The sequence below is a fragment of the Prinia subflava genome, chromosome 3 (genome assembly GCF_021018805.1).
Source record: "Prinia subflava isolate CZ2003 ecotype Zambia chromosome 3, Cam_Psub_1.2, whole genome shotgun sequence".
Lineage (NCBI taxonomy): Eukaryota > Metazoa > Chordata > Aves > Passeriformes > Cisticolidae > Prinia > Prinia subflava.
The window spans coordinates 45,394,220-45,420,923 of NC_086249.1; the positions used below are offsets into that span (position 1 = coordinate 45,394,220).

Sequence of the window (26,704 nt, forward strand, 5' to 3'; positions counted from 1 at the left end):
AAAAAGACCCTCTCTGCTCTGCCCTCCCCTGCCCTCCTCTGCTGTCGCTACCTTGCAGTTTATGACATCCAGAGAGTGGGAGGTCTGACAATCCGAACAAGGCAGCAAGGAAGAAATTCCGTTCCTGTTGCAATCAGTAATCCCTCCGTGGAGGCTGCTTTCTCGTGAGTGTGTGTGCGCGCTTTCTTTTGTGTCACTTCAAGAAGGGCTCTGATATTATTATTACTTTAAATATAGCTTGCCCCTGGGGCGGGGAAATGCACAAGGAAAGAGCCGGCGAGCAGCCTATCTCTCAGAAGAAAAGAGCAAGCCTCGCAGCACAGGAACTGGCTTCACTCAAGTGTGCAGTTTAGAAGTAAAAAAACTATTTGAAATACCACCATTGTGGAGGAGGCTGAAGAAAAAAGACACAGAACTGGATAAACACAGCGAAGAATATGGTAAACCAAGGTGCAAAGTGCATCTGTTTGCAGTTTGAAAGTGGGCTCTGAAGTGCAATGTAAGTCTTCCTTAAATTGTATTCTTTTATAACAGTATCTAGTTGTTTAATTTCCATTCTGAAGCCATGCTGGGCCAAAAGGTACAATTAGCTACAAAAATCAGCATAGAGCAGAATGTGTAGTCTCTGATATGAGGCTGAACACGATTCTGAAATACAGCAGAAGACAGACACTATCAGCCATATTATGGAAGAGGCACTATAAATAAGACCATATTTAATTATTTCAAGAGAAAGATGCTGGATGGAATCATTAATCAACTTTTTTAATAGAGAAGCAAGAGCTTTGCTGTTTAATATGGCAAGCTATTTTAATACTGCTGTGTTTAAAATTGTGTGATTACAGTTACCAATAGCAATAAGATGTAGCTCCAGAGGGGAGTCCTAGTAGTTGCAAAAGTTTTATATCTTTTATTTCTCCAACATTTTTGCTCTCTGAAGCCTCAAGTCCACATTCTCTATCCTACAGCCTGGTTTTACTTTTCAGCTGGATTTCCAATATGTCAACACTGGACTTTCTATGGAACTGAAAACAAAACATTTCAGCTTTCGGAGTAATTCTAGTATGTTTTTCTACACCACACTAGTTGCAAAAATACAGTCGACAAAAGATTATGCTCGCTCAACTTCTGGCATGGAGAGCTGAGGAATATAATGCCCAATGGTGAAAAAAGGTGATAATTTCCTGGTTTTCAAAATTTATTTCTGTGGTTTTGGACTTAGCAATGGATATTCTTTGTGATGGAGAGAGCCTTGTGAACCCAACTGCAAACTCCTTCATACAAATAAATCATGAGAGAAGATTCTACAGAAATGTTTGTGGAGCTGGAGGAATTAATATATCACATCTCTGCAACTTGACTGTGAACTCTGACAACCTAACCAATCTTTCATGTGAAAGTAACATGAGCCCACCGTGCTGCCCTTCACAGAAAAACTGGCCAGCTTTGCTGACAGTGATAGTGATTGTTTTAACCATTGCTGGAAATATTCTTGTCATCATGGCTGTTTCACTGGAGAAAAAACTACAGAATGCCACTAACTATTTTCTAATGTCACTTGCAATAGCTGATATGCTGCTGGGTTTCCTTGTCATGCCTGTGTCCATGTTAACCATACTGTATGGTGAGTATTAGCTGTGTAACCTACTGCATGTATTGACAAGACTTAAACATTGCATGCAATAGCATCTTGTTGTTATTATGATTTCATTTTCCTACCACAGAAAATTTTTATCACTCCATGTAAGTTGAAATATATGTCACCAGTTAATGGATGAAATAGGTGAAGTACTTGTATCTTTTTCTACTTTATATTTCCAGTTACGGTCATTTTAATCACAGTCCCTAACATTAGTTTGTTACTCAGTTGTCAGATGAATTGTCTCAAAGTGTATATGAAGATGCTCTGTTCTTTCTATTGCTTTCAGGTTTTCCCCCTGGCTCATAATTTTCATATTCCCAATGAGAATGTAGGGTCCTGCCAGTTACTTTGCTCTGCAAATATGCACTGAAACACTAATGACTACTTTTAGATTCAAAGTAGACAGCCCCCTCAATTATTTTTAATGAAGTAATACAAATGTAAATAATTTTCTTATCACCAATACTCTGCTTAGACATCTTCTTACTAGCAAATGCTGGAATAAATATTGAGGGAGTTAAGAAATGGATGGACATTAATTCTGCCTGTTTAGTAACATTTAAAAATGCAAAACTACCATTTCTTAAGAGAAGTTTTTTAAGTTAATAATGGCTTACAGGTCATGGCCTTGCAGGTGATTAATATCAGATCTTTCTTCTCATTTTCACTAAATAATTTGCAGCACAGCTCACACAGGAACAGCAGCACCCAATGTGTTCAGCACTGATTTTGTCAGGCTGTTACTGCCCTAAACTTCAGAAACGAGTCTTCTAGGGCTGCAGCTGAATTGCTACGGTTCAAAGAGAAGCTAGACATTGTCAAGAGGAAAGTGAGATTGTTTGGAAAGATTTCTATTACTTCACTACTTTGGTTCTTGAGGTCCAAATGTGAGCCTGTGACTTAAAGGAGATTTAATTCAGAAAGTGGGAAGTTATTTTTTTTTCCCATTTTCAGTATCTCTAAACAGGTCGTTATCCCAGTAGCATTTGCAAACTGCATTTGGCATCGGTGATGGTGCAACACTGTGGTATTAGCGTGTGATTATCTTTGGCGGGAGAAACAGCGTGAAAAACAAGTTGTCCGATGGGTGAGATTTAAGTCGTGCGATTGATTCCCTGAGACAAGCAACAGGGACTCCTGCTGGCCAGGCTCCGCTGCCGAGGGAAGAGACGCCCGAAATCCATGTCTCGGGAGGGATCTGGGGGCTGGGGCGCTGGATGCCCTTCCCGCACGGGAAGCGGGAGCCCCGTCCCGGGGAAAGACTGTGCCACGGCCGGGGCACGGGAGCCGCAGGGCACCTAAAGGCGCAGGGGAGAGGCTGTGTTGGCTTTGCCTCCTCTCTCCCTGCTTCTTCCCTGGCAAGAGCAGGAATGGAAGCAGCATAATTTGGGGTGAAAAATCATCTGGTGGCACTCACTGGTACTAGGAGAACCATCTTGGTGTGGTGCACCGTCAACCTCCAGGATGATCAGTGATGGCATGGAGGGAAACCTCCCCTTCCACAGTAATGTTTTCTTGGCCACAGCTGCTCAACTTCAGTCACATAATCTATGCTGACAGTCTTGAGCTCAAACTTTGCACACTTTTGCATACCTGCTCAGCTGGGACACTTCCAAGGCTGTGGAGTGCTCCACCAGCCCTTCCGCAGCCCCTTGAAGAGGTGATTGCTTTGCTCAAAGGAGATATGATTTGCTTCAGAGTTCAGAGCTACTGTGGGCAATTCTGGTTTGAGTGCTCAGCCATGCCAGTTGTGTGCCTGTGCCAGTCTGCACCCTTTGGGCTGGGCATAGTTCTCCATCCACCCAGCAGCCCCAGACTCTGCTGGAGAAGGCAGAACCCAGTAAGTACTGCCAAGGTGGGCATGTATACAGAGCAGAAAACTTCCTGGATGATGTTATCTACAGCCTTACTAAGGGTGAACCTTTTTGCATCCAGAGTTTTCTCCTCTCATATACTTTCCCCTTTCTTGAATCTGTAGTCTCTAAGGAAGTTTATCTGGCAGATGCTGTTTTATCCCTGCCCCATCCTGGTTTATTGCAAAGATGAGAAGTCTAGCAGGATCTGACAAATGTGTTCCCAAAGGTCACTGAAGCAAGAGAACAGATGTATGTTGTCAAGTGTAAAAATACTTTAACAGTTTTCCCTGTGTAAACTGGCCTGGCCTGACAGAGAGATGCTACTGAGAAGTCATGCCCCTGAAAGCCAGACATCACATAACACACTCCAGGGACCAGGTTTCCCAACAGAAGACCAGAAAACATGATAAAATATATCCATAAATGCTGTATGGCTTGTCAGGGTCAGCTAGTATTACAGCAACCCAAGAACACCAAGAAATAGGTCTCCTCAGTACTCACTGAGACTAAATGTAATTAGGCACAGACCCACCTCCTCCACCTCCTTCCATTCCTGCTGTTGCAAATCTTGTACTGTATCTCTAAAGGAGACAGGCACTCCCCCAAATATGAACATATTCTCACAATATCAGCTTTGGCATTGCCCCATGCTACACTATCATGGGCAGCTTGGGTAATACGCTCTAAATTAAATCACTAAAAGATAAGGACCCTGATAACTGCAGAACTTTCTCCAAGGAGAGCTATTAGTGGTTCCCTGCAGGAATAAAAAGGGCTTTTGAATGGGGGTCCTGCAGGGCTCTGCTTAGCCTGAGTCTGCTCAACATGTTCAGAACAACATGTATAGTGTGTGGAGTGAGAGCTTACACAACTTTCCAAAAGCACCAAGCTGGGAGAGGTTACAAGTACTCAGAGGGACAGGATAAGAATCATCGATAAGAATCTGGACCCCTGAAGAGAAAGCCTGAAACCAAAAAATAACATTCAGTGAGGATAAATGCAAAAGTAAAGAAGCAAACCAACTTTTGCTGGTAAAATTTATCCAGGCTTCAAGAATGCTGAACAAGATCTGGCTATCCAAATGTATCATTAGCTAAACGTGCTTCACTAGCATGATACTTTCGTACAAAAGGCACTTACCATTCCAGGTTGTATAAGTAAAGACATTTCTTTCAAGATCCATGAAGAAATCTTGTACTTTACTTAGCAGACAGGAGGCCTTTGCAAGAGTGCCAAGTCCTGTTTTAGTCACTGATATACAAGATGCAGATAAATCAAACAGATTCCAGGGCAGAAAAAGAAGAAGAAAAAAGTTTTAAAAGCATAATCTGTAAGAAAAAGATAAAGTACTAGGCTTTTCTTAGACTGGAAGACAAAAAAAATCCCAAAAACCCCCAAAAACCAACCAAACAACCAAACAAAAAACAAACAAAACAACAACAACAAAAAACCCCCACACAAACAAAAAACCACACAAAACCCCAAAAAAAACAACACAAAAACACACCACAAAACTGGGCAAGCCACGACAGCCATCTCCCAACAGCTTTGAGAAAGGAAAGTAATCAATTAATCTTCATAGGTAGTCAAAAGAACAAGGAAAAGTAAGGGCTTAATTTGCTGCAAAGAAGCTGTAGGTTGGATATTGGTAAACACTGATTCATCTGCTTTGGATTGCATTCCCCAGAGGAGTCTATCAATATTCATTGACAGAGGGAATATCCATATTTAGGTATGTGGTAGAGGCCTAAACACAGGTGAGATAAATATCACTGGTATGCAGCAAAATTATTTTTCTTCTTTAGCTTCCATTAAATCCAAAGTTTTACTTTCAGAGTTAAGGCAGCTTTGCATATCAGCAGGTGTTGATAATGCAGTAATTACGTGGATAAAAAGTCCTAAAGCAAAATAGAGAACTTGCAGATTTACAATGACAAAATTGCTTCTCTTTTCATAGATTTGCTGCCAAAAATGTTTAATCATAGCACCAAGCACTAACATTATGCAAACAGAATTAAAAAGAAAAAACATATGCTGCCTGTAGCCTCAGAAAGAAGCACAGTTAACCCCAAAAGCTAGTTAGAAGGCTGCAAACAAACAAGAATATTTTCTTAAAACAGTGTCAGGCAGCTCCTAAATGTATCACTTACTACTACTTAGTACTTACTACCATCCTCCTAGAAGGATATATGCACCAAGACACGTGTCACAACAAAAGATATATGCCACATCTTTAGCTGATGCCAGCTTTCTCTTGTGCAGGATACGAGTGGCCTCTGCCTAGGAAGCTCTGTGCCATTTGGATCTACTTGGACGTGCTCTTCTCCACGGCGTCCATCATGCACCTCTGCGCCATCTCCCTGGATCGCTACATTGCCATCCGGAACCCCATCCACCACAGCCGCTTTAACTCAAGAACTAAGGCTTTCGCCAAAATAATTGCTGTTTGGACCATATCAGTTGGTAAGTGAGGCAATATTTCGGCATGTAATTGCAGATTTCCAGCTTTTGAGAGGATTTGACATATATACTGCAGTCTAAAACTTTATTCTCTGCCTGCAGTATTTTGCTTCCCCCAGTCTAAGAAGTGCTGTAATGTAGTAATTTTGCAATGGAAATGAACAACTATGGGAAATGGAGGCGAACTGAGCAGCACTGAAGGAATATACATCAGTGATAACATTCAACATGACTGCATTCAAGTTTATTTTAAAGATGTGTTGATTTCCCATATTGATGATCCATCGTTACCTAAACATCCGAAAAGAAAAAAGAAATCAACTGAAAAAAGTATTTCCCTGTTTTGTGTAAGTCAGTTGTTCTCAATTTCTTATTTGGGTAATTTGCTTAGAGATTTTTCTCCTGGGCAGATTTTCTCTGCCTCTCTCAGTGTGTATGGTGGGGAATTTATACATCCTATTTAGGAGACAACAGATACTGTGTACAGTGAGAATGAGAGGAGTTTCTCCAGAGGACAATTCAGAGTTACAGTCTAAAATATGTGCTCTGAATGACCCTCTTGACCCTGGACCACAGTCTGAGAAAAAGCAGTCTAGGATTGTTAGGATTTAAAATAGCTGCACAGCAAGAAATCACGGTCTGCACTCAACAGGACAGTTCTGCATTCTCCACCTGATGAGGTTCAACAACATCTAGTTCTGGGGTGCATTCAGCTGATCAGCTGTAGATGTCTAGCACAGGCCAGGTTAACTCCACCCTAAAAATACCTAGCTCTCAACAATAAAGAAAGCCTATAACAACTCAGATGAGATGTCTTCATTTAGATTAGATGAATTATATCTTGTCTCTTCTACAGTCACATTTTTTAATCCAGTAGAAAACATATTACCTACTCCATCCAGTTTTTCCAGTTTTTGAAACTGCTAAGTGCAAGTATTTTTAGTGCATTTCTCTATATAATATAAATAAGTCAAGCATTCCTTAAAATTATGCATACTGTGTTTGTCTACACTTGTGTGTGGTGCCTTCTGCTTAGTGTGTGTGAAACTACTGCCCTGGTTAGACACAATATCACAGAATGATCAGAATGACCATTCCAAGGGCAAACCAGTGGTCCACTCTGCTCAGCATCTTTTTTCAGACAGGGGCTTACTGACAGAGTATCTGAATTAGCTCACTATTAAAAGGAATCCAAGAAAAAAGTGTTCTTTTAGCCCTGTTAGTTAGAACATGGTTTATGTCCTGTAGCAGGAGGGTTTATTTCTTTGCTAGCTTGATATTTTGTTTCAAAAGTTATGGCTTTTCTTTGCAGTAATAACTAGTAACATATCCATTGTAAAAACACCTTTTCTGCTCTCTGGAGAAACTGTCTTCTAACAGTGATGAGTCACAGATGTTACTTATTGTTATTATGGCAAGTGATAGCAATGTGGTCCCTATTTATGTAACACTGAAAAATACGGCTCCTTATTTTATTGGAAACCACTCCGTTGTGGCACAAGTGAAGAGGATAGAGCCCTGCTTTACTGCAGCTGGATTAGGACATGTGTAAGGGAACAGGGGGTGTTAGGAAAATAGAAAGTGTTATAGGGTAACTCCATTTCATCCACACATTTCGTGTCACCAAAACAATGAGAAGGTTAAATAGATACAAATTAATGTAGGCAAGCACACTTTGGTGGGCAGGAAAGATTTGGTGCTCAGCTGCTTTCTAGTCTCATGGAAGCAAGGGGCATGGGGAGATCAGCTGAAGGAAGACTGGTCGGTGTCCAGCAACAAGCAATGGCAAATGGGATGCACTCCAAAAAAAGCTTCTCTCTCTATAGGGAGAAGCTATAAGAAATGGATGAGGCAGTCACTGCCAGACCGGAGTAAGTTTGCACTGTGCCATATCCCAATATTAATAGAATAAAGAAAAATGCCAATATTGTAAGGAATCTTGAGAGATCCAAGATCATCCATGCAATCTGCTGTCAGTCAGTCATCAACCCTTATCCTCCTGATCTGCTACCATCCAGCTAAGAATATGTAGGATATGGGTTTCTGAAGGTGCTTTCTATATCACTTACTAACAGGAAAAGCTTTCTGAACACAGAGGTGCTCCATGTATCATTTACCAGGCTCTCAGTGCTACTTAGAGTGACAGGGCTATAAAAGATTTAACCCTTTGCATTTTCACACGCCTATGGCTGCAAAATCTCACTGGAGTGAAGCGGGTGAGATGGTGAGACACTGCCATAAATTGCTCAGAAAAGCTGTGGATGCTCCATCCCTGGAAGTGCTCAAGGCCAATCTGGGCCTCTGAGCAACCTGGGCTAGTGGAAGGCATCCCTACCTGTGGCAGGGCAGTTGGAACGAGATTATCTTGAAGGTCCTTTCCCACCCAGACCATTCTGTGATATCTGGCACAGGCAGAGCTTGTGTTGGGCACAACACACCCTCCACAGCGCCTGGTGTGGCTACCATCTCACTTACAGATTCAGATCCAAAGTTTTGCTCCCCAGCCCCAGACAGATACCCTTTGACTTCCCCATGTTTGTCCCTACAGTTTGCAGCTGAGCTGGTGACCTGTGAACTGGTGAAGTATAAGATGGAGGGTAAAAAGCAGAGAAAGAAATGAAAGATGTTATATTCCCCTGTGCAGACATTCATTTTAGCAGAGGAAGATGGAGGAAACAGCCAACAGTTATGTGTTGGCAGCACATTTAATCAGTTCCACTCACCATGCAGACAGCTCAGACTGAACTGGACAGCACTGATGAACATACAGGGCTGTCAGATGCTGCCTTCTACCACCCTCAATATGGAAACAAACTGTGTAATCCTACCACTTGTCTTTCATCCTTCTGTCTTTCAACCCATTATTTTTCTACAAGAGGATCTTTCTTCTATTGCCATTAGAATTTAATTTCACTGACAGTCTTTGACAAAAAGTATTGTCAGGGATTTCTGGAAATCCAGGAACATTATATCAGCTGGATTACCCTTATCCACCTGCTCACTGACTCCTGCAAATACTTCTAGCTGATTTGTGGGCCCTGAGGAAGTTCTTCTAGTGCTTCCCAACCTACCTAGATTATAACTTCTAGTGTAGCCAATTAATTACACTTTTGTTCACTAAATTTGTAATTTCTCTTTTATTCACTAAATACGCAAATATATTCAGTCAATTTTAACCAAAGGTAATCAGTGATCTTCCTTCCATTGGCTTCAGTGACATATGAAGCATTTTAAAAGGAACAGAAAAAAGCACAGATACTTAACTTACTCGACTTCTGAAATCTTGATTTTCTCAGTTTAAAAAAATAAATTGTGCTAACATTTGTTTTTGCATTTAGTGGAAGAAGAGCATTTAGCCAGAAGCCTTTGTTTCACTAGACCATGTAATGCCACAGGCAATTGGTTTAAAATAGATTCTAATTACTGTAACAGACTCTAATCATGTCTTTAATTCTTAAATCATCCACTATGCACAGTGGCTAGATAATTAGATTATTTGTAGCTGTTGAAGGCAAAAGCTCATTAAACCCTGAAAATTATTCCATTTGTTTTAAAGCACAGAGGTCATGATTGAGAACAGGTGTAAAAAGCCAAAGGATTTCCCCCTGTTGGAAAAAAAGTAGAATTTTGAATAGAGCTGAAATCTATAGAATTGTGAATAGAGCCTAAACTGAAAAATACATGTAAAATACCTTTGAGTCCTAAAGGGGCCTAACAAACACATTACTCTGCAAGGGGCCAACAGTGCATAATTCCCTCCTTGAAAGGGTAACATAAAAGAATTATAGGTATGAATGTTAAGTCCTTATATATAACATTCCTCAGTTCTTATTTATCTCTATTCCTCTGTTAATGATCTAAGTAATGTGAAGTCTGATGAAGCCCAAGCACTCTAAGCTGAGTTTTCTCTTATCATTTCTTACTCAGCCTACACATCTGTTCACTGCCTTCAGGCAGTCTCTGCACTCCCCAGTCACTAACAACTTAGATTTATTCAGTTCTTTTCATGCAGAAAAAAAAGCCCAACACAGATCTAGATGAAGCTGGTAAAATACTTCCCAGCACATAACTCTAAAATTTGCCATTGCTTTTGAAGCTTTGAAAATGAGAAATGCTGTAGCACATGAAGCAACATTCCTCAAAGTGCAGGGTGAAGTTAGCTCCAGGTGTACAAATTCCCAGTGCAACTGAGCCCCTAGCTAATTTGGCAGTGTGACATTTTATGCTGACACAGAGGCTTACACCTCCTTCACAGGCAGTCTGCAATTTCCCTGCATGATTTCTTGCTGCCTTACAGCATATGAAGGGGCAGGGAAGCAGCAGGGACTGGGAGAGTTCAACCACCAGTGCCTCTGGATTGTGTTTTGCTGACAGCTCTGGCCTACTTAGGCTCAGTCTTCTTCCTGTTAAGGCCAGCTTTCATTTGAAAATCCCCTTACAGTTTTCAAAAGACACAAGCAGCTAATAAACTGCAGCCTGGGAGTCCCTGTCCTGAATCTACTACATATCCATTTCTTCCAGGTGACATAATTTGCCATTTCAATCAAGTCTAATTTATGGACACCTTGCCATAGGAAAAGATCATTTGTTAAAACATGGAATATATTGCCCAAATATATAAAATTGCAAAGATTTACACAACAAACTGTACTCTGGCAATATACATTTAAAGCTTAGCACCTACATCTGGAAGTCCTGGAGCTAAACTTAAAATACCTACCGCATTACCCTCTTTCCCATCTAGTCATCTACTCTGCTTCCATTTCTTCTTTTGAAGACTTGACTTTGCACTCTTAGCAGTTTTTTATAATCATTTCCCTAGAGAAAATGTCTCTTATTTTTATCATACTCATGAAGCCATCTCTCAGAGAGTGAACATACAGTTTGCTCACTCCAGCTGCAGGATCTCAGGGGCAAACATTGTAGGTTTTGTGTTTGGGCAACCCTGGGACCTTTACCATTTGTGCATGTAGATGATGCCATAAAAATAAAATGCAGTTGTAAAAAATGTTGCACGACATATAAAGAAATCTGCATCAATTATAATGAAGGGTGTTGATATGAAATTTCATTAATAAAGTATTAGAGTTTCAGAACCATCTCAGAAATAGAATCCTCATTGTATTTCTTCATAGACACACAATGTATGAGGCCCAGTAGTCAGCAATAATTATGTCAGTGGAAAGTTCATTGCCAAACTGACTACTATATAGTGACAACAACAAGCCCTTTGTGTACAGGTTGTCCGGGGGAAGGTAATGTTCAGTTCCATGGAAAAGGAGCATTCAGCGCTGTGGTGCACACTTCTGAGTTGACTAGCACAGGTATTCTGGTCATGAGACATTACTTAAGATGGTTCTGAGAAAGACACATAAATATCCTATTTACTTTGATGTAAATTATTCCCATATTTCTCAGGTAACAGAACCCTTTGTTTGATTTATTCTTCCCAGAAGGGTGAACACATCCACCAGATCATCAGTTTACCACACATATCTCCCTCCCATAAGTGTAAAGGTTTAAAAACCTTGCATTTTGAACTTGTATGTTTTTGTTCCTCTGACAAGGAGGTGTTATGAACATTATACTTTTTTTAATGGAAAAAAATGCTTAAAGGAATGTTAATGATTGAACTGCTTTCTAAATTCTCCAAATTTGGAAGCACAGCAATAAAGAAATAAGACACAGACGTGTCCACAGGGACACATTTGCAAACCAAAGACACTGAGCAACCCAGCATTCATCTGGATGGGGGAGAATATATTATACCAGTAAATACATGTCATCAAAGGAAGAATAATTATTATGTATATGTTTACCATGTTCTTTACCATGCTCTTTATGTAATTACATCAGGATGAAATGAAGGGTTTTGCCTGTGAAAAGGGCACACACTCATTTTGTGTGCTCTCCTTTTGCAAGAAGCAATCTGCCTTTCAGGTGAAAAAAGGAATGAAGGGTGGTCATGACATTATTGTGTGGCATTTCTTTCTGTTTTGGTTTTATTTTTAAAGGCAAGTTATAAACAGTACAGATGTATTTTAATAGAAAAGAGCCTGATTAGTCAAGGTGCTGATGAAAGAATTAGTTATCTTCTTTTAAAAAAAACTTATCTTTGTTTTGAAGATCATAAGGGCCATGCTCTTCTTCCTCTTGAAGCTACCAGCAAAGAAGCATCAAGTTTATTTGGACCAAACCTGTCCTATTATGAGGGATTTTTGAATGAACAAGTAACTGTTGGTGCATGCCAATATGACCCCTAATCAAGCAGTCTCTCTTTGTAGGGTACATCAGAGTAAATGGAATATTTTAAGAAAAAAGGCATCATCTCTCTCTAGTCAGAGGAGATGCATTTCTGCATAGAAAATGCCACATGCAACACAAATGACAACAAAAGAAGTATACAAGGAATTATGTTGGGATTAATCAGTTCTGTTGTCTGTATGCTGTGACTGCTTTTAATCACCTTCTACATTAAAAATGGCACTGCTAAACTAGCACTGTGTTGCATAAAAGAAAATGTCAAGAAAAGAGAAAATTTCATTAATTTTAAAATTACACAGAATTATTTCATAAGTTCCTTTATTTATAATACTTGGCTTAAACCAGATGTGTTTTATGGTGCTAAGAAAGGTTCATGTATCACAGAATTCTTTAAATTTAAAGCCTTACATTTATGTTTATCAGCAGGAACACTGCAAACCATTGAGCATTCAGGCTGCAGTTAACTTTCCCCACACATTACCTAATCTGTGCCATTGGCATCCCTTCTAAGCAGAAACACAGCTAATAAAAGTCAAGGATTTTGTCAGAACTGCAGCAACATATTCTTAATTACCTGAGACAAATTTAGAAATACCTGTCAGATGATTTTGCCTATGATGTCCTCCAGGGTCATTGATGGAAAATAGCTTGTTGAGCTCCTGTGATGTCCTGAAAGCAGGCTGTAGCATCGAGATAAAGGCTTTCTTTTCTGCCTGATCAAAATTGGAATCTGTGTATTTCACAGCATTCAATCCTGCCTTTATTTTGGAAATAAATCACACCCACTGGGAAGACTTATTTCCTTTTGGCAGAACATAGCCCTTGTTACGACTCCTTGTATTTGATCTGAGTTTTGAAATGTCAAATTGAGCGCTATTGCCAGGATCATAGACTGAGCTGAACTGTGAGTATCCTGAGAGAAAAATTGTGTGATTTTAGGTCCCAGGTGCACTGAGTGAGCAGCGTAAATTACCCCTTACAAACACAGAAGTATTCAGAAATTTTAGATTGAAAGTTCCCCAGTTAAATCCGGCCCTGCCTTGCATACTGCTGCAGGACATGAGGAGGTCACTCCAGCATTTCTAGTTGCAAGGACAGTTCATGTATTTATTTTTCATTTTCAAGGTGCTTTGTGACATTTAATAGAAAGAGAAGCCTAGGGATCATTCTGTAGCACCCGCACAGACACCAGTAGGTGGGAAATATGGACAGATACAATCTCTTCAGATACGCCCCCTTTTTCTCTCTTCTTTAACACTGTTTTCTTGTAAATGTGACCAGGGCATTGATTGGTCTAACAGAGTTCAGTCAGGGTGAAGGGCACTAGCTGTAGGGTGGACAGTAAAACATAAAGCACAGGATCCTGACTCATCATCTTCAGACCTGTGCAGGTCCCTAAGCTGCTTCTCATTCTGTTTTTCCTTCTAAATTATCCATCACATCAGGACATCTATCCCAATAACTGTCCAGCCACTGCTGCAGTCTTCTTGTATGACTAGTAAACAGCTGACAATTTGTTTATTAGGCAGCTGCTGCAAGCAACCACAAAAGGAGGCATGAAGAAACAACTGGGACATGGTCTGAGGTCTAGAAAATGCAGAAGGATTAGAGATTTTGTTATCTGTGCCCTTCAGATGGAGTGTGAAATTATTGTAAAAAATAAATTTTAAAATTATCTGATAGCTACATTCAAGTCTCCTTTTAAATTACACAATGAGGCCAAGTAGCACTGCTGAAGAAATTGCAGAGATACTAACAGATAAATCTCTGTTCAGTTCAGTGGAAGATTAGGGCAGAGTTAAGTAAATTATCAGCATTCAACAAATCACACCATGTAACAATTAAAAGACAGAGATATAAAAACTGGGATACTAGGGGATCTTGTCACTTAGACTGTTCTAGGAGGTATCACATTATTTGCTCATGGTAGTGGAATATCTAAGGTCTTTCTGTAATTTCTAGCTTATTGCTGCTATAAGTATTTTCTTAAGCATTACTGTGTATGTAGCAGATAATAAATTAGCCCTGAGGATCCTTTAGGAGCTTCATAACTAAAAAGACAAACTGATAACAACTGATCTAGGAAGAGCCTGTAAAAAGGGTATGGTATTTCCTTCTTCTCAAAGCACTGTTATCTCCAAATCTGCTCTCGTAGGGGCCTGAACAGTGAACACTGTGAGGCCATCTGACATGGAAAACTGAAAGGTCGTATGCTAAACAGAGGGGTATCACAGGGGGCTGGAGTTGATCCTACACAAGACTCTTTTCCTTTGCAAAGTAACATATTTACCTAGGCCAGTGCCAACCATAAATTTGTAACTTCTTTTGAGTAGAAATTAAACCATTGCTACTGGGAGCTTAAAAATACTAAGGCAATATAAATAACATTAATGGAGTATGCAGAAAGAAAAAGGGTGTTTGACCTGCTCTGCTGCATTTTGCTGAGCCCCAAAAGCAGCAGCCTTAAATAGAAGGAGGAGCACCTTGTCCCTCTCTGCAGAGATAGGCTGGAGATGTGTGGAACCCCTTGCAAATTTTCAGACTAAATATTAAGCTCTTTATTGTAAGTCTAGGCACTTTTCATCACTTCTACCCACCATGGGTGAAGAGGTTATACAGTCGTCATTAGCCTATGCCCCCTGAAGGAGCACATCAAGCCCAGTTTCCTTCCAGCACCCAAATGGCAGCAGAATTGAAGCTGCTGCCCACCTTGGACTCAGGCTCTACTCAGCCAGCACACCCCAGGCAAGTTGCTTCCTCACCTTTCCTTTTTTATTTCTAGCTGTTTGGTAAGTGTAGACTTCTATATGCCCTTTAGTGACTGGGTAACCATCTTAAATAGAGAGATAACAACTTCTCTCAATTTGAGATCTCTGTGAGAAGCTAAAAAACACCTTGGAAGAAGCTCTGTCCAAATCAAAAATAATGTCACTAGTTGAGAAGCAAAGACTGTACTGAGGAATAGGCTCCTCTGGAAACTGCTATGCAAAAGGTTGTATCTTCCTCAAATACTCAGAAGGCCTGAAAAATCCAACAAGAATATTAGTGGAACCAGAATGTAAACAAGTCCTGCAGCATAACTAACAAAGAGAATTTGAGGAGTGCAGAGCCAGGAAAAGCACTTAAAGCCAAAAGCAAAGAAACTGTTTCCCGCTGTTGGATTCTTGCTGCCTTTAGGAAATAGGGCTGTGTGCACATTTTGAGGATTATATCAAAGCAGAAAGCGACTTCATCAGGGGCTTCCTCTCTCATAACTCAGCTCACTCTGAAGCCCAGGGTTCCTAAACCATTGGGTCAAAAAGGGGCACCTTCATTTCTTGCACTGTCCTCCCTGTAATTCTCCTCTGATCCTGTTAATAGTTATTTTATTATCACAGTTCTACAAATTAATTTGGAGACACATATCTCTGTTCTTGTTAAGAAATAGGCTTCAGAACTGAGGACATAAATGAGAAACATATTAGGAAAAACAGACTTCTCTGATTTTGTTTTTCTAAAGTGAAATAGATAATTTATAGTATAAATTTTCATTTACTATACTTTTCTCACATAAAAATAATTGAATGTATCTCCTGCTAGGCTAAATAATTTTCCTTAGAGATTTTCTGAGCTGTCAAGAACAAAGACATTTCAAAATTAATAGAATAATCCAACTGTTACCTGGCACCCCCTCTATGTGACATTAAATTTGTTTTCCTTTCACTTGCATTAAATAGAACATGTGTGAGCAAATAAAGTGTTCCAAGGGAAAGATACAGAAAAACAGCACCATGTGTGCCCTTGAATAAAAAACTAAATTTGGTCTATCAGTAGTTATAAGGAAGGTGCCTGGACCCACTCTGATTCCATCCCTGTGAGTACAGCCTCTTGGGATGCAGAAAGGAGATGATGCTCCCCCAGCACTGACTTACTTAACTCTTGAGGAAATCCATGTGAAAACAAATATTGTGTGGGGATTTGTGAGAGAAAGCTCCTCATTCGCTTCTGCCTCTGCCTCTACACATGTACCTACCACCAGGGAAGAATTCTGTGCTGGTCTCACATGTGAGGAGAAATTCTAGCCCAGGACTCTGTCTAGGGAAGGTGGAAGCTTTTTAACATTCATGTTAACTAGATGCACCATCTAATCAAATGGTGATTCCCAATCCACACGGAGGTTTTCAACATCCCCTCTTCCCAGGTGGAAATCTGTGCTTCTGCACTGCCACCCATCAGCAACCTGCACACATTGGAAATATGGCTGCCACTACTCTGGCAGCAACAAAATTATCACAGTGAAGGGTTTGTCATGACTGGAAAGGAGTCTAAGGGGGAATAACATTTTCAGGTGCATGCAGAGAGCAGCTAAGTGTTTGCAGGTCTGGGGAAACAATAATGTAATGACAAAACAATGAAATGTAGTGATGTAACAACAATAATGGTGAGTGTCAAATGCCAAGCAGAGACGTGAAACCTGACTGAGCAGCTCCTCTGTGGATGTTTAAGTGGAAACCACACTTGCTAAACCCCAGCTCCTCGTATATGATCCAGACACATTACCATCCTTGATACTCAGAGGAGGACATGCTCCATGGTCCCCCTGCCACAAGTGGCTTGTGTTCCTTGAGCAAACAAATATCCACACAAGGCACTAAGGTAGCCCAAAGGAATAAATATTCTTTTGTGTGGTTAATTAAGTCAAAAATGTTGAAAATAATGTGATGGCAGTGTGCAACAAGGAGATTTTTTATACAACATGAAACTGAGAGTATGCATTGCATGCCTTGGGATGTAGCAGGTGAGTTATACACGGACATCTGTTTGCTGTTTGAATGTTTAGATACACAAACAGAGGATATTTTCTGAGTAAAAATAGGCACCAGATACCAGCATGGACTTTTCTAAAGAAATTAGGCAATATGGCCAGATTGAGCTGCTTGAAGGAGACACTGGCCTTCTCAATCAGCAATCCTTTCAGAGGTCCCCAGTGTCACAGCACATCTTTGTGCAGTGGCCCAAGAGCTGACCCATGACCTGGTATGTCTGAATCAATGTGACTGCTAGAACCTGAGATGGGGAGAGGTTTTTGTTTTTCATGAGAAGGTGAACAAAGGTGCCAAAGTTTTTGAGAAACTGTAAAGACATTTCTAAAAGGTGGTTCCTAACTTTTACACATTTATTAAGGCACAGAATAATGCTCATTTGTATTAAATAAAATTGAAATGGATATATGCGAGGTGAAAGCATGTCACTGACAGTTTCTGCTTAAACGAGACTTCACTGAAAGAACCTTGACCTTATTCACTTCCCCCTCCTTGTCTTCACCCCAAGTAACCCCAGTGTGCCACTCTACACACACATTGTGAATTATGGCTTTGATTTAGTGATAGTCTCAGCAGCTCAAGGCTGCTGCAAACTCAGTTTACCTGTCCAGTTAAAGTGATTTTATAGCTGTTGTACACCTCTGAAGCCAGCAATGTGTACCACTATATCAACCTTTCTCAATTTCATCAGGCTTCTTGAAACAACAAAAAGGATGCTATTGCTTTACTTCTTAATCTTTGGTAGTTTCAAGAGCCTTCTGTCATTCTGAAACTGTGCCCAAATTCTTGAGATTTAATGCAGAATTTATTACTCAACTCTATTGTTTGGGATCTGTTGTGCAGTTTATTAAAATCCACAGTTTGAAACAGCCACATGTGTATAAATCAAACCATATAAATAAACCATCATGTACCAGAGAAAAATAATATTTAGGGCTTGTTCACAAGGGAAAATGTTCTAAGTGGGAATGTCAACTGGAAATGGAGTGGCTAATGTACCTTCAGTGCTTGAATGTATGTTCCTGTTCTGTGCTGGATGCTTCATTGTGCCTCAGTTTAGTTCTTTTGAAAGCCAAGGAAGATAAACCATAAAAACCCCCTCAAGATTTTTTCCAGACTGACCTTTAGCTAGCAGGAGCATGGAATGGGCAGGGTGTGGAATAGCTGCTCTGTTACAGCCCTTCCAGGTTGTTTCCTCCAGATCTGCTGCTAGCACATGCTTCACTTCCCAAACACCTGTTTGTCCCTACCTGGTAGCTCTGCATGATCCTGTCTTGTGAAGCTGATTTTCTTCTTATGACATTTGAATGCACCGGCACCATCTGTGTCTTCTTAAACCTCCAGTCACCAAGAGCAGGGAGCTGGAAAGCAAGGACAAGTAAACCAGCAAGTATGCATCTGAATCATCCAGGTGAAACAGATCATTCATATTCAACTTTTAAAGAGTTAATTCAGTCAGTTGCAATAATGCTAATGCAACTTTAGACCAGAGCTTTATGTTATGGGTTTACAGAACAAATGATCTTGACCAAAGATGACACGTGGGTGATATTCTTGGCCATATGTGATGATTTCTAAAAATCCTATCAAAATACTGGAAGTGAGTTGCACATGAAAGTTCCTTTACTGACAGTTTAAATATGACTGCCTTTGAATTTCATCCCTGTGTCCTCATGGAATTTGCCATACTTATGCTGCAGAAGCCAATTGTCAAAGGTGAACAAACCCTGTTCCTTTCAGGAGGGAAACAGCAAATTTAGTCTCTATAGAGATATGAAAAAAGAAAACTGGGATGGACATTAACTTTTTCCACACAGGACTGTCACAATATCATTTGGGGGCTGTCCTGCATCAACTTAACTAGGGTTACACAAAAAGCAGTTTACAGCTGTCAGTGTTCTCTGCCACCAAAGCGTGGTATCTCTGCTGTTCTCAAACTGTATGCAGGCCACTTCCCTGTGGCTGTAGGGGAAAGATGCCTTGAATGGTCACTCAGAAAAACTTACATGACTAGCAGTGCCTGCTACTGCTCTGCTGGCACAGCACTTTTGTGCTTGTTAAAGGAATGTCAAAGAAATGCAGGAACTTCTGCTACACACTGAAGCCCATTTTGATTTTTTAAAGCCAGAAATCTGGATTTAGAAGCCAGTCTCCAGAAAGCTGCTAAGAACAAAACAAAGAAGTTGGGGAATTGCTTCTCTTGTTTCAGGTGAGAAGTTGCAACAGGCTTTGGCCCTTTACTTGAAAAAGCGTGCAAATTATGCTAAAATTTTCCTTTTCCTAATGCTGCCTCTGCTCCCATGCCTCCTCAGGCAGCTGAACCATAAGGTAGTAATGAAAAGCATCTTTTTACCCTGTCAATACTATTGTTTATTTTATCTCTGCAGCTCACACTAGGTCTTTGAATTAAATGAAAAAACAGCCTTGCTGTTATCAGCACAGGGCAGAAGCAGTCAGGAAACTTCTGGTATTGCTCTGACTAATGCTGTGTCTTCGTGCAGCTGGAGCATGATGGTGGGAGGATGGTGGATGCCTTCAGCACCCCTTCGACTCATCAGAAAAAAAAAAAAAAAGAAAATTAACTTCAAAGCATTCTTCATTTCCCTGGAGTTGTTGAGCACCCCAGATTACTCAGCCATAGCTGGACAATCTGACTTCTGATGGTGACCTCTTCCTCTGTGCTTTCAGAGAAACAGACTCAGATCTTTTAGCCAGTAGCTAAAAACACTGGAGGTTTCTGTCAGCTCAACTCAGGAGTTGCCACACACTGCATGAGTTTGCAACTCACTCACTGGCTTCTCCTAGCCCAAGTTCAAGCATTTAGAGCTTGTGCAGGAGGAACAGAAAGGATAATGCCACAGGCTTTCCACCAGCTTCTGCCCTGGGCCGATAAGAACAGCACTTTTCTAAAGTGGCCTGAGGCAATGCCATGACTCAGTTCAAAGTTGAAAAGACAAAATAAGCTACAGTGTTCCCAGAAAGAAAAAGATCTTTGTAGAAGGTCCAGAAGAACAAAAAGAACGAAGCACTTGGACAGAATAATAATCTAATATTTTTATTTCTGTGATTATTATTGTTTGGTATTGAGCCTGTGCTCCACAGCCTTCCTCTAGGACTGGAGCTGTTATGCTGGGTACTGGATATGAGTGAAATGAAGAGACAGGCTATGCTTTTAAAGGGCTCCCAGTTTAAGCAGCAGAGTGGGAAGAAGGGAAAGAAAGAGAGATAGAGGAAGGTACCATTGAAATGCAGATGTTTCAGGACTGGTCTGTGAACCAGTAAGGACACTCCTGGGCATCCACTGAACAAAGTAGGGCACAGCATCCTCACATCACAAGAAATTCTTCTCCGGTCAATGTTTTTATTTCTCATAAGCCAAATACAGCAACTGGGATTTCTGCTCCAAAGTGCACATGGGACTGAAGCTCCCAGATTATGCTAACTTTCCACAGGAGTCAGACTCCTCACTGCTTTTATCCAAACAGGGCTGCATTATCACTCCCTGTTTCATTCCACTTTTGCTATCTTTGCAGCACATCATCTCTTTCATTGTCTGAACATTGCCTGTCTTGGAGAGACAGCATCCATTTGGAGAGGAAGAGACAAATGCTGAAAAAACCCCAAACCAACAACCAAATAAACAGCAGCTGTTTCATTTTACCCGGACTCTGTTGTGGTGTGACTCTAGCAGCATTTGCAGAAATCCCTGAGGAAATGGCTGAGTAGGCTTGAAACAGACAGGGCAGTCCAAGGAGAATGGACTTTGTCACCTTGTCTTGCCATTCATGACAAGCCAAGGATGCATGCTCCAGGGGAAGACAAATTTTCCATGGCTGTGCACAGAGAAGGCAACCTCTAGGAGCTGGAAATACAGTGAAAGGACTTTTGTAGTCCTGCAGGACAAACGACATCTCAGGCTGCCTCATATCAGTGTCTCTCAGTGCTTAATTTGTTCCCATTGTTCATCTGGCCATTACCACATGGGAAGCTGGGTTTTGTTACCATTTAACCTGTGTTGACTATATGGAGATTACAAGAAAAGAGAAAGACACAATTTAAAATTACTCTCAGACCTATGACAAAAAATTATCTTTCCTCCTAAAATTAGTACTTCTCAGGCTGTTTAGAGCCTAGAACACTTTTAATCTTCTAATGAAAAACAAGATCACTCTTATGCCACTCCAGAAAAGAAGTACATCGTGTCATCTTGTTCATAGTTCATAAAATCCTTTGCCAAGGTGGCAGGGACCAAGGAGCAAGTCTGGAGATCATTACAAGGGGCCTAAGATCCAAAAACATGCTTATCTGGCTACCAGGTGTCATAGGACAGTTGGAAGAAATGCATTCTACCTGTGGCTGAGGTAATGTGTATAGCTACGATCACCTCAGCCCCAGGTAGAACACAGGTAGACGTTTGTTTGTTATTTCTTGGAGGCTGGAAGTGGTTTTCATTATTGTTTTTAACCTCTTCTTTCTCTCATCTACTTTCAGGTATCTCCATGCCTATCCCTGTCTTTGGACTACAAGACGACTCCAAAGTATTTAAGAAAGACATATTTAAGAAAGACATCTGCTTACTCGCAGATGAAAATTTTGTTCTAGTAGGCTCTTTTGTGGCATTCTTCATCCCTCTGACCATCATGGTAGTCACTTACTTTTTAACTATCAAGTCGCTGCAGAAGGAAGCTATGCTATGCGTGAATGACATTGGCCCTAAGACCAAGTTTGCTTCATTCAGCTTCCTCCCTCAGAGTTCCCTGTCCTCAGAGAAACTCTTTCAGCGCTCCTTGAACAGAGATACAGGGACTTCAGGGAGGAGAACCATGCAATCCATCAGCAATGAACAGAAGGCTTCCAAGGTCCTTGGCATTGTCTTCTTTCTGTTTGTTGTGATGTGGTGCCCATTTTTCATCACCAATGTGATGGCTGTTATTTGCAAGGAGTCATGCAAAGAAGAGGTCATTGGAGGACTCCTTAACGTATTTGTTTGGATTGGCTACCTTTCTTCGGCCGTCAACCCACTCGTATATACGTTGTTCAACAAAACCTACCGCTCAGCTTTCTCTCGCTACATCCAGTGTCGCTACAAGGAGGAGAAGAAACCTTTCCAGCTGATCTTAGTGAACACTATCCCAGCACTTGCATATGACTCCAGCCAGCTCCAGCTAGCACAGATGAAGAGTTTGAAAAAAGGGGCAAAAATGATGGCTAAGGATTACTCGACGGTCACGATAGGCACACATCGTTTAGATGGTACCTCCAAGGGAAGTATTGGCCCAGGGAATGAAAAGGTTAGTGGTGTGTGATGGTCAGCAGCTGCCATGACAACCACTGTGCGTGCACTGAAAATTTCACCTGCTGTGAGAAGCTCTGATAGCGTAGGAAAATCAGCTGTGTTCAAGAGACCTTCCAACAAGATCATATACTCCTCACACTATCCTGTGGCTGAAAAGCAGGGTTGAAAGGGTATCAAACATGCAAATTTTTTTTCATACAGTACTTTGGCTGTTTTAAGCACAGGCTTTATTAAACCTATTTTTTTAATATTCTAAAGGATATATTTCTTAAAGAAAAAAATGCAATTTCTGGTATTATAATACAGGCTGTGAAGAAACCTACGCATCTCTTTTCTCTTTGCAAATGAAAGCTAAGCTGTCCTTTGATGTTCTTGCAGAGTAGGCTCCAGCTAGTTTGTCTTGCTACAACTGAGTTTTGTTATCATTAACTGAATGAGCACTTTACAGAATTTTAAATAAAATGATGGTTCATATGCTAATATATATTTAAAATAAATCTTAAAGTATTAAACAAAATCTATTAAAACTGCTATAGATTAATTATATGGACATTTTGTTAATTGGTTTTATGCATATTTTCTTCATCAGTAACCATCCTGAAATGTCCCTAGGCTTTTTCTGCCATTTGTTCTGTATTTCAAATAAGCAATCTTCAAAGGTAAATTATACTTGAATAATCCTCTGTTTCCACCACCACTTGTAATCTTTATTTCAGGACTTGTAGTTTATTTGCATTCAAAAATTCCATGTGTTCAGCTTAAAAATTGAAAGTAATGTTTTCAGAATTATTGGTCTTAATTCCCCGCTCCCTCCCACCGGTGTTGACAGGGAGGTGAAGTGAGAGAACAGTGGAAAACCAGGCACAAAAACTGCTAAATAATTTCACACCACTTCCAGATTCATGACTCTGTTCAATTCCAACAAAGTCTGATTTAGGTAACGTCAGAGGAAGCTTTGCGTGAGAAAAGCCTTCAGTAAAAAGTTGAAGCAGATCCTCTCTCATCATTTCTCTTTGGTTAAAAAAGGCCATTATGAAGAATGTTCTGGTTTTGGTTTAGGGCTTGTAAAGCCAGAATTATTAGGAAACTGTTAGTTGCTAAAAATTGTTTTTCCTTGTTTCAGTGTATTGCTGTTAAGGCAGATTGCTCAGGAACGGTCAGAAGATTGCACTACCAGGACTCAGCCTTAATGAAAGATGTATGGGCATATGGGGCTCACTTGAAAAATAACAGGACCTGTAAACAACATTACATTTCACCTGCAGAGATCCAAGGGCAGAAAACATTGCATAAAGAACATAAGATACATTGCTTGACGGACATGGCTAGGCATGAAATTCTTCTCTTTCAGGCATCATAGCCAATGTCACTGAGGCCAGTGGGACTTTGCTGAAGAGGAGAAATATAAGTGCTGCATTCACATGCAAAGCTTAAATCAAGCCATCTGAGTCATTCCATGAATTTTGCAGCTATAATCTCATCAGAACCAGGATGTATTTCAGTTTCTCTGGAAAAAACACTGCCCACCCAGACACAAAACCTCAATGCTTTCATCCGTTCCTTCTACTGAAGTTGTTCAGTTTTTACAGAGCAATTAAATTTCCACTAAGTCAAAGAAGGAGAGAGACAGAGAGAAACCTTATTCTAGCCTACCAAGTGAGAGTCTTTGGAAGAAGAAGGTCTTTAGCTTAAGATACTGTGACAGACAAGGACTTAAAAATTTGCTGGACATTTGATTTCCAAGAAACTAATTTATTGTCATATATATAGTATAACTAAATCTGCTATTTTTATGAGCCTTTTCCTCTGACATGGGATACATAGTACCTACTGTGCTCTGGCCACACAGAAGCTCTGCATGCACTTGATGACACTGACTCACCCCACAGACCTCATTCTCCACGTCTGGGAGACAAAGTGTCATGCTCTAGCCCCACTCGCAGTGATGATGCCATGCATGTCGTCTGTCAGCTCACAGACATTCATGGTTTTCTCCCCAAAACTGGTCATTTAGGATGAACTGATAATTCAAGTAAAATAAATGCTGTGCTCACCATGTGTTTTATATGCTTTCTCTGTCTCTGGGTACATCTGATCACCACAGTTAAACTGAACAGCTTCAGCAGAAGCAAAAATGAACTCGCTGCTCCTGCCTCCTTATGCACACATCCCACTCCTACATAGCATTTTGTGAGGGGTGTCACACTGGCAAAGAAGGGATTCCAGGGGGAATCTGCAAAATGCAGCTGAGTAGGAAGATTACCATAGTAGTAGGTGGGAGCAGTGACTTTCCACTGCTTCCTGTCAAGTTGGATATTGACCCTAAATCTGGTACTTTGAACTAAGGACAATGCCCATTTTGTATCCCACAGTCCAGATGTCTCCACTCCACAAGGGAGGTGATGGTTTTGAGGATTTGCCCTTGGAAACAAGTATCTCAGGGAATAAGCAGGCAGTAATAAAAGCAAAGGTGTTTTGTGAGAAGAGGTCTGAGGCTCTAGATCTGCCACCAAACCAGATTGCCTTCATATAATGAGTATTGACAGGGACTGAAGCTCTCTAAATCTACACGTGAGGGGAAAGGAAACACAGAAGCTCCCACCAGTGGAGGGAATCACCACATTTTTTGCCATTTATGTCTGACTTGATGCAAGTTTCTCTGCCCTTGAGAAAGAAAGAAGTAGGTAGGACAGACAGCTTGGGTCTTACTGCTCATTTGTGCCAGGGAGCAGAGCTCACCTGCATCCTGTATGTATATGGCACCCAGCACTTCTCCAGAGCTCCATTCCTCCCAAATCTCCTGAGGGTCTGTTTGCTGCTTTGCACAGTCTCCTTCACCCGCTTCACTCAGCTGATAAGCTGTTACTGAAAATTTCACATTCAGTGCTTATGCTCTCCACTTACTGTCTGCATTTTGCCCATGTGGCAGAGCAGATCAGCCCTCTGTTTCTCTTTCATTTCACCTCCTGTTCCTCATTCACAATGTCAAATTGCTCAGGTTGCAAATACTGACAGGGAATGTTTCGCTACAGTCACAGAGGCTTTCAACTACTGGCTTGAAGTTTCAGTACAAGATGACTCTGAACAATCATTTTTTTCCAGCTTATTAAAATAAAACCTGTGTTTTGGACATAAGAGACTTGACGGCATTTCATTAATTGACAGCTGGAGAGAATATGACACTTCCTTTTTGCTTAGAAGCAGGAAAACCTGATGCCTGACATTTTGATTCTGGAGCACTCCAAGAGATGGCTTTATTGAGTGATCAGCAGCTTTTGTCTAAGAAGCCTCTCAAGGCCAAGAATGCACAGCAGATAAAGACCAATATCTCTAGCTCTTTATGGGCATTTTTGACAGCTTAGAAAGGCCTGATTCTACCACCCTGCATCAAAATATTAATAGATTTTTGTGCAGTTTTCCTTAGTGAGGATGACAGAGTCAGGATATGAATTTGTTCTAGCCACCATGCCAAATCTGCTAGAGGTTGTTCATCAGTAGATAGCAATTAATGGGCTCATTATACTGCAGACAGATGACAGAGTTCAGCTGTTTTAAACTAGGATTTACAGCACTTGGCCCACGTTTGGAATAAACACCATAGTTTTAATACGACCAGCTTCAGAGCAACGTTTCCATCTTCCAAAAAACTGTGTTTTCATTATGCATCAGACTGGAATAGAATTTTTTGTAAATTTTCAGGTTAAAAAAAAAGAGAAGACATTCATACAGACTGGTTCAGAGGTTAGGGCCTTCTCCTACTTCACAGGAAAAGCATGCTGAGTCAGTCTGTAATATCTGCATCCAAAAAAACCACTTCATCTGAAAAAACTTTTCAGCATCAATTTTTCAAGCAGATTGACATTTTATTACTGTTAAGACTGCATCTGAAAAATGTCCAAAGACATGAAGCTCACCATGTATCTCCTAAGCTGGTGTGCATCCTTTTTACACTTCAGGGTAAAAAATTCTTATGTATCTATCCCATCCAGTCAACCATGCACTGTACTTATGTAATTATTTCCAGACGGTGAGATGCATTCTATTTTGAATACCTATATGTTTGCTTATGTAAATACATAGAGAAAAAAGATTGCTGTATTTTGTAATGTTAATGTAAAAAGGTGTTTCAATGCTTTACTGTTCTGTCTGATTGCACTGCTAGTAAAGCAGATTAAAATATTCAAATGCCATCAGTTGTTTTATAAACTGGAGGTTTGTCTTAAATAGCTAATTTGGTTTGGTTTTATTTCTCCCATAAATATTCAGTACAATGTCTGCTGAAGGCTAAAGTAATTTTAAATGTTTTGCTGGACAAAAAGAAAGAGCATGTTGCAGAATTTAACTCAGTAAACTGGCCCAAAGTGAGGGCCATTTATAATCCATT

At 40.5% G+C, this 26,704-nt stretch overlaps 1 protein-coding gene and 1 long non-coding RNA gene across 4 annotated transcripts in view; one reads left to right on the forward strand and one right to left on the reverse strand.

The window, feature by feature from the left end:
- LOC134547930 (uncharacterized) overlaps nucleotides 1–189 on the reverse strand; it is a 62,907-nt gene extending 62,718 nt beyond the window's left edge. The window contains exon 1 of the long non-coding RNA XR_010079648.1: nucleotides 52–189. This is a non-coding gene — a long non-coding RNA (uncharacterized LOC134547930). The remainder of the gene's footprint in view (nucleotides 1–51) is intronic.
- Nucleotides 113–26,534, forward strand: HTR2A (5-hydroxytryptamine receptor 2A). Of its 3 annotated transcripts, none has more exons than XM_063392113.1 (5): nucleotides 113–499; nucleotides 969–1,624; nucleotides 5,761–5,961; nucleotides 21,516–22,315; nucleotides 23,444–26,534. In XM_063392113.1, the coding sequence occupies exons 2-5, from the start codon at nucleotides 1,225–1,227 to the stop codon at nucleotides 23,678–23,680; spliced, it is 1,638 nt and encodes a 545-aa protein (XP_063248183.1). In that variant the 5' UTR covers nucleotides 113–499; nucleotides 969–1,224; the 3' UTR covers nucleotides 23,681–26,534. The 3 variants fall into 3 exon arrangements, with proteins under 3 accessions (XP_063248183.1, XP_063248184.1, XP_063248182.1); XM_063392114.1 differs by having other exon boundaries at nucleotides 987–1,624; XM_063392112.1 differs by having other exon boundaries at nucleotides 113–1,624.
- Nucleotides 26,535–26,704: the final 170 nt, after the last annotated feature.